The sequence below is a fragment of the Hesperophylax consimilis genome, chromosome 16 (assembly GCF_061612785.1).
Source record: "Hesperophylax consimilis isolate HC1 chromosome 16, BYU_Hcon_1.0, whole genome shotgun sequence".
Classification (NCBI taxonomy): domain Eukaryota; kingdom Metazoa; phylum Arthropoda; class Insecta; order Trichoptera; family Limnephilidae; genus Hesperophylax; species Hesperophylax consimilis.
The window spans coordinates 11,488,561-11,507,568 of NC_142851.1; the positions used below are offsets into that span (position 1 = coordinate 11,488,561).

The following is a 19,008-nucleotide window of genomic DNA, read 5'->3' on the forward strand; positions in this document are numbered from 1 at the left end:
AACAAATAATTTTTACTTTATTTGAATATTGAAACAATTTATATAATTATAATATCGACGGTCCCGAAGAACAATGTTGGATATGCAAATATTCAATCACACAAGGATACAGGCAACTCTAGTCCTTTTTACAATGGTGCACAAATTGTTGATTGCGTAAAAAGCTTAACTGCAAATCTCAAATCGGGTAAACAAAAGTTCGGACTTGTTTCAAAAATGTAATATTTTGTTACACCATTTAGTTAGCCATTTTTTTTATAATTTACCCATCTCTCTCAATTTTAATGTACGACTGGTGTCATGGTTTATTGTAAGTATTCTCGAACCCTCCTAGTGCCAAAAAATATGGTCATGTGGCTTACTTATAGCTCTTCGAAATGATACCCAGATTTCGTGTTAGGGCAAGTCTATTGCTTTGGATTTCTATGTTTATATCAGTACAGTGTTGTTTAAAATTAACACAATTCTATTTTTTTTTTTTCATTTACGATTATTTCAGATGTGTAACCTTTTTTATGCTTTAAAATGTATTTTATTTTCTATAAAAACGTACAGGTCTTTTAATTGATACCTATTAAAAATGGATAGGGTTAAAAGGGTTAACTTTAAAAACCATAAAAATAAAACGCTAACTGTTGGGTCAAAGTTGACTTGCAAACAGTGGCGGCTCGTGACTTTTGAGTGTGATAGCGCCACTGCTTGCGAACTGTACCTCCTATCCACTGACGAGATAAACCGATACAGGTGTGTTGCAGCTAGGTCCGAAAATTGAATGAAAATTTTCAATTTCAAAACAGATAACCAATTTCATTGGCCTATCGAAAGGTTTTACGTAGATTGATGACATCGATATAGATTTACACACTTGTACGGATTATCTGTGCAGCTCCTAAGCGAGCCTACGGAACGTTGGGCAGTTGGTCTAATTGCTCTAAAGAAGGACTAGAAAGGTTAGAAGAATCGTAAGAAGAAGTGTTAGTGAAACTGAGGCTCATTGTGGAATCTGCCAGACATACCTGAGCATCTATCACCTCCCAACACCGCTGCATGAGCTCCGGCTCCTCGAAAAGTCTAGACTGGCTCAGCAGCAGGCACGCGTTCTTAGCCGTCAGACTTGTCTCCAGGTAATTGACGCATGCCCGTGCCAAATGCGGCACTATGTATTTTTTCGCGACGTAAAGAGTCGATAGCACGGTGTCCGCTTCTAATTGTATTTCATCACAGTAAAGGTACCTGAAATGTTAAATAAAATGTCAAAATTTAGCTGTTGCCATTATGTGGATATAATATAACGTACAAGCCTGAAAATTCGTAAGTCTAATCGACAACTTGCCGAGTAATGCAATATGTATTGAAAAAATATTTAAGGAAAACTCCAACCGTATACAAGTCAAGTTTTCACTAATGGCTCATTATCAAGTGTGTGAGAGTATCATAGAAGAAAGAAGGAAATAAATTTGTTTTCAAAATTAATAAATTAAATTGTAGTAAAATATTATAAAATATCCATTTCAGTCTTTAAAATTGAACAGAAGCATTTTATGCAAATGAGAATGCATATTTAATACACCTCATGTTTATGAGGGCGCAATGAATTGAGAATCAGTTTAAACAGTTGTGATAATTATCAATTTATTTCAAAAGTTGTATGCATTTTAGCATCTCATTTTAATTGCAAATATATGCATTTCATCACGCCACAAATAACATTTATTTTTTGTAATATCAATTTCATTTAATTTCTTCAGTTTTTTTATACCAACCTTTAAAAAAGAGACATATTATTCATTCAGAAAGAGTCATAGTATATCTGTCTTGTGTTTTGTTTTATGACCAGCCGTAAAGCTTTTGGAATTTAGCAAAACCAAAATCTTACATTTATGGTAAGTTTTATAGGAAACAATTGAAATTAGTGATACTTGGGTAAGAACAGAATTTTATAGGTAAGCAGATAAATTAATGGTAAAACTAGGTTACGTTACGTTTAGTAAATGGATTTTTTTATATTAAAACAAAAAGAAATTCTTTCTGTAAAGTTGGTTCTTTCACATAATTATCATTGGCTTGCATTATTTAGAGTGAGACAATGATTTTAGACATGAAATGAGGAGCTAGGATAGCTACGCACTCTCATAGGCCAAATAATAGTAAATGAACATATGTATTTTTAATCCTTATTTCAGGTTTATAAGGCATATAATCATAATAATAATAAATGATAATTTATTTTTAAAAAAGTTTTCCACAGAGAAATGTGTAAACGAATCATATATTCTAACGGTAACCCAACATATCATCTTGGAATCCGATGGAAATTTTCGATTCTGGTATTGGGAAGATTAAACATATTTGGCAGACACTTGTTTTTAGAGGACTTGAAGATCATTTGATAATTTTCTGAATCTGTGCAGTTTTGTATAATATATAAATTAAGTAAATGAAGAGGTCTACTAACTTGAGTAAGGTTAGGAATGCGGAGGGCTCCACATCAGGAACTTCTATCTCTTGCTTGCACTCTGCCAAGCCCCCATAGAACATTGCGTAGAAGACCGAGCTGCCGGTGGCCAGGACGTACTTGTGTGCGGGGATGCATTGCGTTTGACCTGAACACACAAAATATTAACATCATTCATTGAGACTTCAATGACATAAAAACTAAAATAATAATCCATCAAATTGTGTGTGACGCAGCTCTCTAACTAACACGTCGGACGTCGGTCATTAAAACATTGCTTTACCATACAAACACGTTATTTCTGTAGAATTTATTTTTTTATTTTATTTTATTTGGTACATTATTTTTTACAATTTATGTTTTCCAGTAATGTAGGCCTCACTGGGTGGCTTGCCCGTGCTGAGGCCTTCATAATTACATAATTACCTAGTCTCTACGCTAACTAATCACACTTACACATTTTAATACCTAGTCTCTACGCTAACTTATCACACTTACACACTTTAAGGCGATGCCATACGTAGTAATGCAAAATCATGTGTTTTTGGTTTGAAAATTTGGTCGCCTAGAAATGTTTCAGATGCTTTAATTAAATACTGCAAGTAGAATACATCTTGGCCTTTGAAATAATCGAGCATTTTTTAGATAAGTCTTTTTATAAGCCCAGAAAAAATAATATATAAGGCCTATGAAAACTGCTTTAAAGTTCAAAATCTCCTACTTACGAACCCATTTTCGGTTATGATTTTATTGTATAATGTGGCAAATTAAGTTATTTATAAAGTGATCGAAAAAAATTTTATTATTTATGCCTGAACATCCACAAAATAAAATAAAAGGCACTTTTTGGCCATGTTTTTTTCTTGCATAAATCAAAACAGGCGGATGGTGTTAAGCGGTAATTTAAACCTTACCGCCATCTACTTAAGGGTTGTTATTGATGGTGACTCAATTTAAAATATTACACGACGTAGTGCATCGCCTTAATGATCACATTTAAAAATAATATAAAATTGCATGAAAATCTCTTAGTTGTCTCAGTAAATATTCGCAACTTTTAGCTCTGGCATCATGAAATTCGCAAAGCCTGGAGTTTGTAGGTCGTCAAATATTTTCAGATCTTAGTTTCCATAATTTTGTGACAGTTAAAATAATATTACAAAGCTGTGATATAATGAGCTTTGGAATATTCATTTAAATGCGAAAAAATAATATATACACCCATTTATTTGTTAGCATTTTTCAATTGTTCAATATATCAAAAATTACCATTCCTCGTAATAATATGACCTTGATATGGGAGTTTCATAGGTATGGAATATGTATTTATTAAGTTCTTACCCGGCCCTCCGACCAAAAATTTCACGTCTGCCATCAGATGGTTGTTAAACATGGCTGCATTGCGTTCGCGCACCGTGGGCCGGCTGGCCTGCCAGTTGTGGCTGTGCGTGGGGGGCGGGGAGCAGGGGGGCGCCGGCCTCGCGGCAGGGGGGGCATGCTGGGGGGATGCGGGAGGCTGTGTGACCCCCTCGGGCGACGGAGGCGACTGATGCTGCACCAGCGTGCCCGGGGACGGCACCCGCGCCGACAGCCCGCCGCCTATGTTGAGGCTCTCGGCTGAAAGAAAGACATATTGTTAAGTTGATTTTTTAAACTCTTCTGTTATTATGTGCTCCCGGGAGTGGCGTTTAAATTTCATTGTTTTACATCTAACTATTTCGGTATTATTCTAAGTGCTCATAAATTTTATCGTCTTTCTGCATGCAATAAAAACCTCAAATGTGACAAATACCTTGAGATTTTTTCCCTTTCCTGAACAATTTGTTTCATGTCATATTCGAGGAATTGCATGCCGAATATTGATATATTATAATAACATTGCAGATATACATTTAATTAGTTTTAAAAGAAATGTTTCTAAAGTGCATACAAAATGTTAAAAGCTTTTTAATATATTGAATTTGCCTTCCATCTTATTCATATAACTGGCAATGTTTCAAAATTGGAATGTCGTTCGGTTGATCAATTATTTCTCTACTTTGTTATTATGTGCTCCCGGGAGTGATGTTGGATAATATGAAATTGTTCTATATCTGCGCCTAACCTAAATGATGGTAGAAAATTTATGATATGATGATTTGTCGAGATAGAGTTAATCCAAAGTTTTTGCTAAAATCTTTAAACATTATTACATTACGAGTTATCATCATGTTTACACTCTAATACGTCATTTCATTCTTGCAGTAATTGCATATTGGCAATTATATGTGCATGTTATTACTCTGCCATACTACATTGGACAAAAATACTCAATTAACTGATTCGATATACACTCACAATATAATACACGTATTATAAATTGTCTTATACAGCAAACACTTTTCATTTATCATGAATATATGTGTGCGCAAAAAACAAATACTAACCTCTATATTATTAATTTTTAGGTGTATATCGCCCTTGTTCTGGCATAAGAGTTATCATAAAATAATATTATTAAATTTAATGTATAAAAAACAGTTTTACTCTCCAAACAGTTTTTGTTATAGCATAATAAACAATATCTAATTACAATAATAATTTATTCATGTAATTAAAATCACTCATAGCTACTCAGAATATTCATGTATGCAAATAATAATAAATTAAGGTATTAACATGAAATCCCAGCAAAACAACGTTAAATAGAAGTTTTATTATTATTATTTATTGTTCACATCAAAAACTTACAGCGCGAAATGATGAAATTTTGCACACCTATGTAGGTAAATTTCTACTACTCACCTGTACATTTTTTCTATTATAATAACAAATGCGTAAAAACATAAAACGAAATTGCACATGAGTCTATTTTTGATAAGAACAATATGTTTACAATTTAGACAAACGTGCATGAGTCACATTAATTCATTTGTTTACAAATAATATCTGTCAAGTATATTGGATATGGCGGGAGATCAATAAAACATGAGCTCGCTCTATAAAATATTATTTTCTGTTATTAAGAATACGCCTCAATCTCGACGTTTCGAGGCGCCAGTTTGAAGAATTCCAAATAAAGTAATAAACCGTATTTCGTCTGCGCTAAGCTATAAATAAACAAATGTCTTGCCCGCCCCTGTCCGGAATATTTCTTCGGAATGACTGCCCCCAATTTCAAATCACATCTGAAGTGTCATAACAAAAATATGAACTCACCGTTCATCCACGCGTTTGTCTGAGACACGGCCATGTTATCCAATCTCTTGGCTGGTTTGTGGGCGATTCGCGAATACAAGTTAGACATTTCTACGCCTAGGTTATTGATATTGAGACTAAAATAAACGTTCTCTCAGCAAATCGACCAACCCGCGGTAGCCATTTTACAAACTGATCGAATAATACTCTGCCGGCCGTTTTATGAACTACGACGCGATCGATCCACGCGCGCGCATATTAAAATCTTCACATGTTTATTTAAATTTTACACAGTTTTTTCGTTCTTTTTCGATGCGGAAGGATTACAATTTATTTTAATTTTTCCTTATTCTTATTATTATTACCGTCAAGCAAACAACTATATGCTTAGAAGTCAACAAATCAGACGACAAATAAATAAAATTAGTATTAACCGGGAATCCCTCCAGTCACAAGGAAAATGATACAAGTAATAAATTAAGGTTTTTAGAATTCACTAAAAAATCCGTTACTTTTTGTTATTGTTTTATTTAGCTACCTACTAGCAACTTGTACTATTTTACAATGATTAGAGTTTTATTTAGCTACCTACTAGCAACTAGTACTATTTTACAATTATTAGAGTTTTTGTTTTGCTTTTTTGTTCCGTAGGTGTTTGGTTTTTGTTGTAATTAGCCTTGATATTGGTTAGATGTACCTATATTATTACGTCAGTTCATACGTCAGTTAAGTAAAAGCAGTAATCTACGGTGAAGGGGGAACCACATCACAGAAAAGGAAAACACAGCTTCTTAACTAACTAACTAGGGGTAAGCAAGGAGGACAGACCGCTAAACAACTCGGAATTGACACATACTCCTTGCCTTATTCACATTCATACATCATCTAATACATTCTATTCTGTTATTCCGACTCATGACATGGCCCGACTCAAGTATTTGACGCTCTCTACAAAGAATTTAATGTACTAGGTGTCCGACAGTGCTATATAAAAAAATTGTAATCCATGTTCATAAAAATAAAAACAAAATGAAAACAGCCGAACACAAACATCAAACCAGAAGTAAGGGAAGAAATGATCTTTCCGTTCCAACAAGCAACAGAGCGGCTTATCAAAAAATATTCTCATATCTCGGTCCTAAAATATAGAAACTGTGTGAATTGTAATCCTTCGGTCCAAGAGTGACAAAATGGTTGTTGTATCTAGGCAGGACTGATTCCGAAATGTTACTATATAATGTAATTTGATAATTATTTATCACGAACGCCTCTATCTATCTTTTTATGTATCTTTGTTTTAACATACTTATTTTATCTAGTCTAGAATAACTTGAAACCTGTAAATTTGACTGTCCTAAAACGGGAATCCTTCCTAGTTGGACAGTCAAAAGTATAAAATATAATCAATATTATAAAAAATAAATAAATAAACTCGATCGTGCCACGTCATCCTCGGTTCCATGGCAACTCAGAACAGTGGAAATTCAACACACTTTTGAAAATTCATTAAAAATAATGAGAAAAAATGTCTGTAAACCTAACCTAACTTAACCTAATTTTTTTTCGTCTCTTTTCAAGACTTTATATCACAATGTTCAATTGCCACTGTCATGAATTGCCCGGTTACTGTCCTCCTCGGGGGTCCCCGACTTCTTATACTATTCACTTAATCTTCTCCTTACACTCCTTTCTTCGTCCATTCGCTGTACATGCCCATAACATAAATATGTCTATTATATTTAATTTTAAGGTTTCCAAATTTAAGACCGCACTTTAATTATTTGTAATAAATAAGTTTAATAACATTATTGGTAGATGGGATAGGTACAGTTAGACTACAGTAACTGTTAGTGAAACGGTATTTCATTGTTAACTTGAATTTGTTTATTTTCTTTATTTCCTTCACCCGGTTTGATCCGTTCCGGTTTAATGATTATAAAAAAAGAAAATCTTTTGTCCATTGATTTGATGAAAGTTTTGTTAATCTGTGATTCTGGAGTCCATCGTTTATTTTGTACTATTCCAAGTTTCTTGTTGTTATTTTCTCATTATCACGATTTCAAATTTCATATTAGATTCTAGAAGTAATTTTGGGGAAAATCGGAAAGCAAAAAGTGTTCTGTTTTAGACAGATCTTTTATTTCAATCATTTTCTTATAATAAAACTAGCAGACGTGTACCCGGCGTTCCTCGGGGTTGTGAATGATTTGAAGTATTGTGTTGATGTTTTGAATTCTAAGATAAATATCGACTTTTAAATACTTTCCATAAATATGATATGTATGTTTTATATATAAAAATCATCCGGAATAAATTCTCTAAATAATAGTGAAAACCATATCAAAATGCGTTGCGTAGTTTATAAGAACTAAGCGCACAAACAGACACACTTTTCAGCTTTTCGTGTATTATGTCTAAACTAGACATAATGTGTACCCCTCGTTGCTGGGGGTTATCCTTGGGAGATAGACATATACCATTGAATACTTTTCTATAGGCCTTTTTATGATATACAATTCCGTAGTACATTATTTTGATGTATCTCATAAGGTTTAGCCAGCGTTAACAATGTAAGCGCCCGAAAAAATTTTTTTCGACTTTTCTCTACTTTCTAAAAATATAATATGCATGTATTATACAGGGTGTCCGGAAACTCGTAGTACAAGCGGGAAACTGGTGAATCTACATCACATTTGGAGTCGATTTTGTAGTATATTTTTTTTTTTATTTGAGCTTTCGTTATCGAGTAAATCGAGTTTGAAGTTGATTTTTTTTTTTTTTTAATTTTTTTTTTTAATCAATTTCTTATAAATTATTACTGAAGATCAAAGTACCCAACTAATTAAAACTATTTGAAAGTAAAACAAATGAAGAAACTCGGATTTGAAGCATTATTTTGAAATCACCCTTCATTTAACCCGGTGTAATCATAAAATATTTCTGCTCTGCAGGGTTAAAACATCTGTTATTCAACCCTAAACACCAGAAAAAACTTTAACCCTAAAATAGCCGAAAAATATTTTTTTTTGGTTTTTTTTTTTTTTTGAAAATGCTCAAATCAAAAATTTTTATGTTTTTTTGGGTTCCCCATGTGGTGTAGATTCTCCAGTTTCCCGCTTGTACTACGAGTTTCCGGACACCGTGTATATACAGGGTGTCCGGAAACTCGTAGTACAAGCGGGAAACTGGTGAATCTACATCACATTTGGAGTCGATTTTGTAGTATATTTTTTTTTATTTGAGCTTTCGTTATCGAGTAAATCGAGTTTGAAGTTGATTTTTTTTTTTTTTTTTTTTTAATCAAATTCTTATAAATTATTACTGAAGATCAAAGTACCCAACTAATTAAAACTATTTGAAAGTAAAACAAATGAAGAAACTCGGATTTGAAGCATTATTTTGAAATCACCCTTCATTTAACCCGGTGTAATCATAAAATATTTCTGCTCTGCAGGGTTAAAACATCTGTTATTCAACCCTAAACACCAGAAAAAACTTTAACCCTAAAATAGCTGAAAAATATTTTTTTTTGGTTTTTTTTTTTTTTTTTGAAAATGTTCAAATCAAAAAACTTTATGTTTTTTTGGGTTCCCCATGTGGTGTAGATTCTCCAGTTTCCCGCTTGTACTACGAGTTTCCGGACACCGTGTATAAACCTTCCGGAAGATATTATCTAAATTATACTCTACCAAAATTAGTTTCGTAATTTAGAAGAACTAAGCGCACAGACAGACGCGGATAGTGACTTTATTTTATACCGTTTAGAGATGTTGATAATTGAATGCATTTCATCTTGACCTCGATTGCTAACTGCTATAATAGTACTGCCATTAAGAGATCCTTTGTTATATATCTTTCAGTTATTTACGTCGTTTATGAAACGTGCTTCTACCAGTGCATTGCCTTTTACCAGTATAAACTTAGTAAAGTAACTTACCTAGATTTATTATTTATGACTTATACGAGTATAATAATTATGTATTATATAAGTGTATTAGCTTCTACACTAGGATCATCTTGAGTCCAGTGTCAAGTTTACCACGGTTCTACCAGTGCATTGCCTTTTACCGGTATAAACTTAGTAAAGTAACTTACCTAGATTGATTGCCTAAATATCGGCTGTACGTGTATTCATGCACCTATGACTTATACGAGTATAATAATTATGTATTATTCAAGTGTATTAGCTTCTATACTAGGGTTATCCGGAGTCCAGTGTCAAGTTTACCACGGTTCTACCAGTGCATTGCCTTTTACCGGTATAAACTTAGTAAAGTAACCTACCTAGAATTATTGCATAAATATCGGCTGTACGTGTATTCATGCACCTATGACTTATACGAGTATAATAATTATGTATTATTTAAGTGTATTAGCTTCTACACTAGGGTCATCCTGAGTCCATTGTCAAGGAAATTACCGCTCTGCTGCAGAGGTTGTAATACATATATATTTGGTCTTTTTTTGTATTTACTTTTCCGATTTTATTTCCGGGTTAAATCTTCCCCATAGGAAAAACTAAACCTTTCCACGCACTTTTCCACAAATGATCATCTAGTCAATCAACATTATGCAAGTGCATTATATAAGCAAAATAAATACAAAACAATACAAGAACAACACGTCAACTCACCGGAGATCAAATGGGAAAATAATTCACCGACTCCAGATATTTTCATATCAGAGGGTTCGGCTCGGTAGAACTCCTAACAGGGTCTATAAATCCTACTGATCCCTCAACATAAATATTTAAAAAATCTTTCGTTATCCTACATGTATTTAAAATGACTGATTTTTGCATTTTTATTTATAAATTTTTTGATAGATCTAATATAAATTTTTAATGAGAGAGCTAGGTATAATGCCAGTAGCCGAAATAACGAATGGTAATATTTTTATAGTCTGAGAATGCCAAATTCTTTTTATCTCATTTCCTAAATCTGTGTATTTTCTTATTTTTTCATTAACAGATTTTTGAATATTACAGAAATTTGGAATAGCTATATCAATGATATAAGTTATTTTTTTAAATTTTGTCATGTAAAACTATATCGGATCTATTATGACTAATCGTTCGATCTGTTAGTATAGTTTTATCATAATATATTTTATAAAATTCGTTTTCTAAAAATGAATTTGGTTCGTATTCATGATATGGTATTATATTACGGCAGTCAATCAAGTTATGTTTAATTACCAAACTTTGGTGAATTATTTTTAAAACTTGATTGTGCCTAAATGTATACTCGGACGGTGCTAATATAGAACATCCCGATATAATATGTTCTATAGTTTCCGGAAAAGCCAAACATATCCTACATAAATCATCAATTTGATTTGTATCTTTGATTATATGCTTCCTATAATTTTTAGTATTAATGACTCTATCCTGAATGGCAAGCATACATCCTTCTATTTCTGCGCTCAACTCTCCAATACTAAACCATTTGTTTGACGAAAATTTGTCAATATACGTTTGGTTGAGATAATTGAAGTGTTTTACGTGTAAAATTTTATTTGACCAGGAATCTATTAATTCCTGGTTGGGATTTATAAAAATGTTGGCACTCTCGTCGTATAAATTTAAAGGTGTAATGTGTCTATCTGCCTTGTAAATTATTTTGTGCATTTCTGAGCTATGACCTTTCCTATGGAAAAAATTTCTTAGCATTTCTACCTGATTATGTTTCAAAGAAGTTATTTTGACTATACCTCTATATTAATAGACTTATTGAAAAATATGTAACGAAAAGGTAAGTTGTTTGGCAGGCCGTCCTCTCTGCCAACCCCTGCGGGAAACGGCGTGATGGTTAGTTAGTTATGTAACGAAAATGTTTCTTTTATTATTTTTCGACGGTTAGATGAATATTTAAAACCCGCATAGCTCATGATATTGTAGATGACGTTTCAAGCTTAAAATAGTTGCGTTTACTTAGAAATTCGACTCAGGAAAATTTCACTTCGCCAGAGCTCATCGAAATTATTTGAGACTTAAAATGTAATATATTATATACTAAGCAAATTATAAATTAAACATAACTACCCAGTATCACGAATTCTTAAACGTTTATAAAATCCATATATTATTATGGAGGATTATGAAAAAAAAAGTTGCCACCAACGGTGGTAATAAATATTGTTACATTGCGTCATTTTGGTGGTAGTTATAATATATTTTACCTCACGAACGCTTTACGAGAATATAACAAAAAACTTAATACCATTTATATTATTATTATGAGACCTATACTTTATTTTTATAATCCATAAATTACTAACCAAATTCATAAAATATAATTTAAAAAAAATTAAGGACTGCAGCCGATTCCAAGGCTAAAGGCTTCCTAGTATCGGAGTATCTGATGAAAGAACGATGTATTATGTTATATTATAAATACTTCTGCCGATTCTAAGGCTCCTGATGGAAGAGCGAAGTATTATATTATTTATATATAGTATAGATTATAAAGTCTGCGGCCGATTCCAGGGCTCCTATTTAATGGAAGAATGAAGTATTATATTATTTATATATAGTATAGATTATAAAGTCTGCGGCCGATTCCAGGGCTCCTATTTAATGGAAGAATGAAGTATTATATTATTTATATATAGTATAGATTATAAAATCTGCGGCCGATTCCAGGGCTCCTATTTAATGGACGAACGATGTATGTATTATGTTATATAATATAGTATAGATTATAAATTCTGCGGCCGATTGCGGGGCTCCTACTGGATTGAAGAACGAAATATATATAGTATAGATTATAAAGTCTGCGGCCGATTCCAGGGCTCCTATTTAATGGATGAACGATGTATGTATTATGTTATATAATATAGTATAGATTATAAATTCTGCGGCCGATTGCGGGGCTCCTACTGGATTGAAGAACGAAATATATATAGTATAGATTATAAAGTCTGCGGCCGATTCCAGGGCTCATATTTGTTGGAAGAATGAAGTATTATGTTATGTATATATAGTGTAGATTATAAAGTGTGCGGCCGATTCCAGGGCTCCTATTTGATGGAAGAATGAAGTATTATACTATTTATATATAGTGTAGATTAAAAAGTCTGCGGCCGATTCCAGGGCTCATATTTGTTGGAAGAATGAAGTATTATGTTATGTATATATAGTGTAGATTATAAAGTGTGCGGCCGATTCCAGGGCTCCTATTTGATGGAAGAATGAAGTATTATACTATTTATATATAGTGTAGATTAAAAAGTCTGCGGCCGATTCCAGGGCTCATATTTGATGGAAGAATGAAGTAATATATTACATGTATAGTGTTGTAATATGGCAATGAAATAACATTCAGTTGGTAACACTATATGCACAGGAAGTAGGTGTCAAAAGGTATAAGTCTCTGTAATGGCTGTAATGTGTGTGCTCTGTTACAATAAACGTTATTTTCGTTATTAAAGATTTTATTATCTTATTATTGATTTTATTTATCAAGACTACATATAGTATAGATTATAAAGTCTGCAGCCGATTCCAGGGCTCCTATTTGATGGAAGAATGAAGTATTATATTATTTATTTATAGTATAGATTATAAAGTCTGCGGCCGATTCCAGAGCTCCTATCTGACAGTAGAACGATGTATTATATTATATCGTATAGATACATCGGTTTCCCTCCACGGCTCAAAAAATTATTTTGCATAGGCGTACCAGCCTTTATGCACCACGTGGTATGCGCCGTCCTATTCGCACAGCATTGAACAGTAAAACTATCCTTTTTCCCGGGCGAAGTCCATGTGAATGCGATTTCTTTTACAAATTTGAATTTCGAACTATATGAACGTTCATAACCTTTTATGTCCCCTTTATTTTACAATGAATATAATGAAGTTATCAATTAGTAGAAGCGACATTTTTGTGTGTATTCCATTAAATTTCAAATAAAAAAGTTATCAGTTCAGTTAAATCATTTTAATTTTCTATGGTAATCAATTAGGTATAAATTATTTTGGCTTAAATTATGTATTTCTTGCGCTCTCCTTATAAAGAAAACACATTGCATAACTTTAATAAAGACGATTTATGAAATAACGGATTAGGGATTAGTTAAATTTTATAACTAATATAAATTATGATCCGTAAATTACATCATAGGATTTTGAAAGTGCTTTAATCAATAATTGACCATTAACAGAGAGAAAATAAGGATTATGATAAATTGTGACGTATTTTTTTTAACTAGACTTAAATGTACTAGTTATTTACACTTCAAACCAGTTACTTTCAAGTACATAAGACGACAAATTAAAAAAAAATATCAGAATAATTTTTAATTATTTGTATTTTGAAATATTAATTAATTTTAATTGTTAAAATTGTTAAGGCGATGCCATACGTAGTAATGCAAAATTATGTGTTTTTGGTTTGAAAATTTGGTCGCCTAGAAATGTTTCAGGTGCTTTAATTAAATACTGCGAGTAGAATACACCCTGGCCTTTGAAATAATCGAGAATTTTTTATTTAGTTTTGATTATGCAAGAAAAAAAAATTTATGTCTGAACATCCAAAAATAAAATAAAAGGCACTTTTTGGCCATATTTTTTTCATGCATAAATCAAAACAGGCGGATGGTGTTAAGCGGGAATTTAAATCTTATCGCCATTTACGTAGGCGTTGTTATTGATAGCGGCTCAATTTAAAATATTACACGACGTAGTGCATCGCCTTAAGACGTAACCGGGCGTTGATTTTTCCATACAAACGTAGTCCCCATTTTTTATCTTTCTGGATTTTAACCCTAGAGCAAATATTTTTTTAACATAAAATAGATATCGGCGACTTGCGTGTCGGTACGTTTTGTTTTTTTTGATAAATTGCTTCTTATAGAAGTTATGACCTTCCAAAAATCAATAAAATTGCCTGATTTAAACGCAGTCAAAAGACGTTCAGTCTACAAACTAGACAATATATTTTGAAAAAAGCAAAACGGTCCGACATAGAATAGTTTCTTCTTATGTAGTTGGTAAAAAAAAATTGAAAATCGGTTAACTTTTGGAGGAGAAAAATGGGGAATACAAAACCTCGATTTTGAAGATTTCATTTAGGTATTTGTAGCCCGAGCTGCATGTGTCCCTTTCGCTCAGTATTCGGGAGGTAAGGGTCGGGGGACAGGGTTTAGATAAATACGTATGTATTTGTGCGAAGTGATGTCACGTAGTCATAAATCGATATTCGATATTCGATATTCTAGTGTTGTGTTGTCCCGAGTAATCGATGTTTTTTTTATTATTTTTTCCGTTTGGTCACTTTTGTGTTTGTTTGGTGAAGTGTTCCGATATTCTTACTTTAATTTCATATGTTTACGTAAAATAATATCTGTAAAAAAACATCCGTTACGGCCAGACCAACTTCGAGGTGATTTCGTTCCGTATTGCCAATATGGATAAAAAACACTCAAATGGATAATTTTTTTAAAAATAACTTTTGGGTAACTAGCATAATATTATAATTCTTCAATAACCTATAATGTATATTGTTATTTTATTTATTTAACTTCTATTTCGACAAATAAATATACAGCAAAGTGATGTAGCGTAGTATATAGAATTGTGGCGGTGCACTAGTGTTGTCTTTTCCCGAGTTATTGATATATTTTATTAGTTTTTTTTGGTTTAGTGACTTATTTCGAGTATACCATACTTGCCGATCTTACTAAAATTGGACCAAATTCAATTTGTATACGTCAAGTACTATAATAATTTTCAATTTGGGAGGTGGTTATGGGTACCGCCGCCCCGGGAACTATTTATTGGATAATCTCTATCATAGGTCACCCCAAGTGGTTTGCTACGTTTGGTGAGGATTGTCCGGGTCTTGGCGATATATGCATCGGTCCGCCAGTTGCGTGGCAGGCCGGATCGGGAGACCAGTCTAAACGCACGCTCAAGTCGCGACGCGACTGAAGATGAGTTAGCAGCAAGAAGCCACCTGAGTATTGTATGTGCGCGCTCAAGTTGAGACGCGACTTATTTGGACGAGTATTATAACAAAACCCTGTAGCAACCCGATACAGAATTTGGTCGTAACACGGACATGTAGCTAGCATGAAAGTCAAAAAATCCTCAACTTACAATGAATAAATATATTTTTTTTAAATATATATTTTTAAAAAGATGCCATTTGCGTGGTGATCTGTTATAACAAAACACAGTAGGAAAAGTTGCGCCGTTTAGTTATGACATTTTCTATTATTTTCGAGTTACATGGATCTTTAAATACTACTTCATTTTTACTCATGATCCGATTTTCAGAACCCCGACATGTCTGGAGGTAGAGTGGATAAAAATGGAGGTTTCCTCCACACCATCCGATTTGCAGTGTGGTGATTGGCAAGGGTGTTATGGTTTTCATGTCATTTTCAAAATTTCAACGAATGGCATTGGCGTTGGCTCTATTAAAAAAACACAATAATAAGATTCGTAAAACAAAATAGTGAACAAAAAATTGCAATATTATATCGAAAATTGGTCACTTGCGATGTTTATGTGGTAAAAATTGGTCATTTTGGCCAAATAAACATCGCAAGGGAATTAAAACCTATTTTGTTAAACCTTAAAATTTCAGGAATTTTACTAAAATAAAAAATAAATATTTTATTTTAATACTTTTCCCTGTCTCAAACAACTTGAATGGTTTAGTTAAGTTTTGATAAACATAAAAAATAACTATCTGTCCAAACAAGTATTTTATATTATTTTTAATGGATTAATTTAGCAAAACGACACAAATTAATTTAATAAAATTTACTTGCGCACGCCGCGACCTGCGGATTCGTAGCCAAGAGCCTTACCCTTCAACCTCGGAGGCAGTTCAAATGTACGCACCTACATATTTTAGTAGGTGTACCTATATGAGTAGTAAGATTTTTTTTTAATTTTTAAAAGAAAGACAAACATTCCCTGGTTACGAATAACCTAACATTTGAAAAACTCCTACTACCACCACACTAAGCGGAAGGTATTGCTTGTGTTGTGATGGAGAACTTAGCCAGCCGAGAAATCGAACATGGGACGCCCGGGTGGGACCCAAACGCGATGCCCACTCAGCCACTGACCGGTCAAGTAAGTAAGAGCAATACAATTAATTAGTAGTACATAATTTTGATGTATCTCACAAGGTTTAGCCAGCGTTAGCAATTTAAGCGCTCGAAAATATATTTTAAATCACTTGATTACACAGTGACTTTCCTCTACTTTTTATAAATATAATACATATTTATTAATTACGTGTGTAAACCTTTCGGAAGAAAATCTTTAATTGATAGTGAAAATCCTATCAAAATCCATTTCGCCGAGATTATACGCCGAGACAAAAACAGTAACGGAGAAATAAGTCGGAAAGATACATGACACATGACGAAGGACGGAAGACGGGAGATGGGGGGCGGGAGTAATAATAATAGACGAGCGTAACATGCACACACACACTCTTAGTTGGGTGGGTACCTACACATCGATAGCGCGCTCGCTGAGCAGAGTGAAATAGCAAATGATTTTAAAAATACCTATTGTTCAAATTTCTCAGCGCCCGGGTTTCCTCTTAAGCGGGAATTTAAACCTTATCGCCATTTACGTACGCGTTGTTATTGATAGCGGCTCAATTTAAAATATTACACGACGTGGTGCATCGCCTTAAATACAATTAATTAACCTAAGTTAATTAGGTAATATGTAAAGAATACATATGCGTAGTTATAAGTTAAGACGAGACAATACCCTAAAACAAACCCAGAATCTTAACGTCGTAAGTGAAGCAGCAGTGCTCAAAAATATGCGATGCGTGGCCCTGTGTATTGTAGAGACCTGTCGTTGAATTTGCCCTATCAAATCTCTAAAATAAAGTGGGAATCTGAACTACATAAGTGATGAACTTGTGAAAAACAATATTCGGCGCGCGGCCCACTGTAATGGATGGACCTACGGTCGACTTTGCCCTAGCAGGTCTAGAAAATGTATCTTTCCATTATCTTTATTTCAATTATGTCTGATGAACGTATTACTAAAATCTTTCTGTAAGTTACTAATTCACAGTCATAAAAATATACAATCTGGTGCTTACCGCTAATTTTATAGTTGAAAACGTTTTACATAAAATATTTTGATGGTAAGGTCCTATTTTTATTAATATTCAATGTAAATACATTACTCCCGTAGGGATTAGGGATCCCTCTAGAAGCATTTGAGATTTTAGTAATACGTTCATCAGAAATAAATAAAATGTGAGCTTCGAGCTAACCCCGTCATTAGAGTATTAGGTTCACTGCCCGACTCACTAGCCTAGCCTGTGTTGAAGCAGTCATTTAAAAAAAAAATTATAACTAGCTGACGAATACTCCGGCGTTGCTGTATATATATAAACCTTCCGGGAGAAATTCTCTAAATGATAGTGGAAACCCTGTCGAAATCCGTTGCCTAGTTTAGAAGGACTAAACATACAAACAGACAGAGTCGGATAGCGACTTTATTTTATAGTATTTAGAGATTAGAGATACCTCTGAAAATACACTTACAATAAAATAGATTCGCTGCAAGATTAATTAAATCAATAACTTGTAAAAGTCTCGTTTGAATTTTTTTGTGAATCTCATTTTAATAAACTTTTTAAACACCTATGTCATAATTGAGGATGCTGTGTGAAGGGTATTTTTAAGTAAATTATGAAGTTCTGGGAAAAAGGTAGGAGGGGTGGCTAGGAATCTAGGGATCAGTATGTCCAGGAGTGACGGGCGAATGATCTATCCCTCAGACGTGCGATGCAAGGCGATGGGTCAAGATAAACCAGTTGGAGAGGTCAAAGGGTCACCCCTGTTAAATCACCAAACGTAGCAAACCACTTGGGGTGACCTATGGCAGAGGTGTCAAGTATCCAATAAATGGTTCCTGCGGCGGCGGTATCCAAACCCGCCTTCCAAATTGAATATTGGAATTGAATTAAATCTGGAAGAATGTTGAAAATTCTTGTCGCGAAGTAGGTACTTTTTTATGAGAAACATTAGAGTCCTAACTGCTCCCAACCATCTGGAGCCAGTGAGATTATGGCATCCTCAAATTGGGGTATGTTATGAGGCGGAAGGTAGTGGGGAGGGGAAAGGGATGGCGATGTATCTGGCTATTCAGAGCTGGTCACCAAGCACAGCTTAAACCATTTCAAGCAACGTTTCAATTCTGGATGGTGGTATTATACCAGTGCGATACTGAAAGTATCTTCCACTCTGGAAGTGATTTAATTATGAAATAATACAGATTTATCGTATAAAATTTATTTTGCGCCGCCGGATTGCTAGTCGCGAGCTTTACACCTCTACCACGGAGGCCATGAACCTCCTGAAGTTACGTTGACCAAAAG

At 33.6% G+C, this 19,008-nt stretch overlaps 2 protein-coding genes across 5 annotated transcripts in view; one reads left to right on the forward strand and one right to left on the reverse strand.

Annotated features, from left to right (window-relative positions):
- The window catches only part of Brf (Brf RNA polymerase III subunit), a 108,165-nt gene that overhangs the window by 13,314 nt on the left and 75,843 nt on the right, over positions 1-19,008 (forward strand). The window lies entirely within an intron of this gene.
- Positions 1-19,008, reverse strand: part of LOC149416696 (BTB/POZ domain-containing protein 6-B-like) — a 74,972-nt gene that overhangs the window by 6,131 nt on the left and 49,833 nt on the right. For 3 of the 4 annotated variants that reach the window (XM_089640886.1, XM_089640882.1, XM_089640883.1), the window contains 3 exons: positions 3,797-4,072; positions 2,456-2,603; positions 1,017-1,233 (listed from right to left, as the gene is read on the reverse strand). In XM_089640886.1, the coding sequence (XP_089497012.1) occupies positions 1,017-1,233; positions 2,456-2,603; positions 3,797-4,072 (641 nt within the window). Of the gene's footprint in view, positions 1-1,016; positions 1,234-2,455; positions 2,604-3,796; positions 4,073-5,653; positions 5,812-19,008 lie in introns of those variants that run through there. The other variant, XM_089640885.1, reaches the window with a different exon arrangement.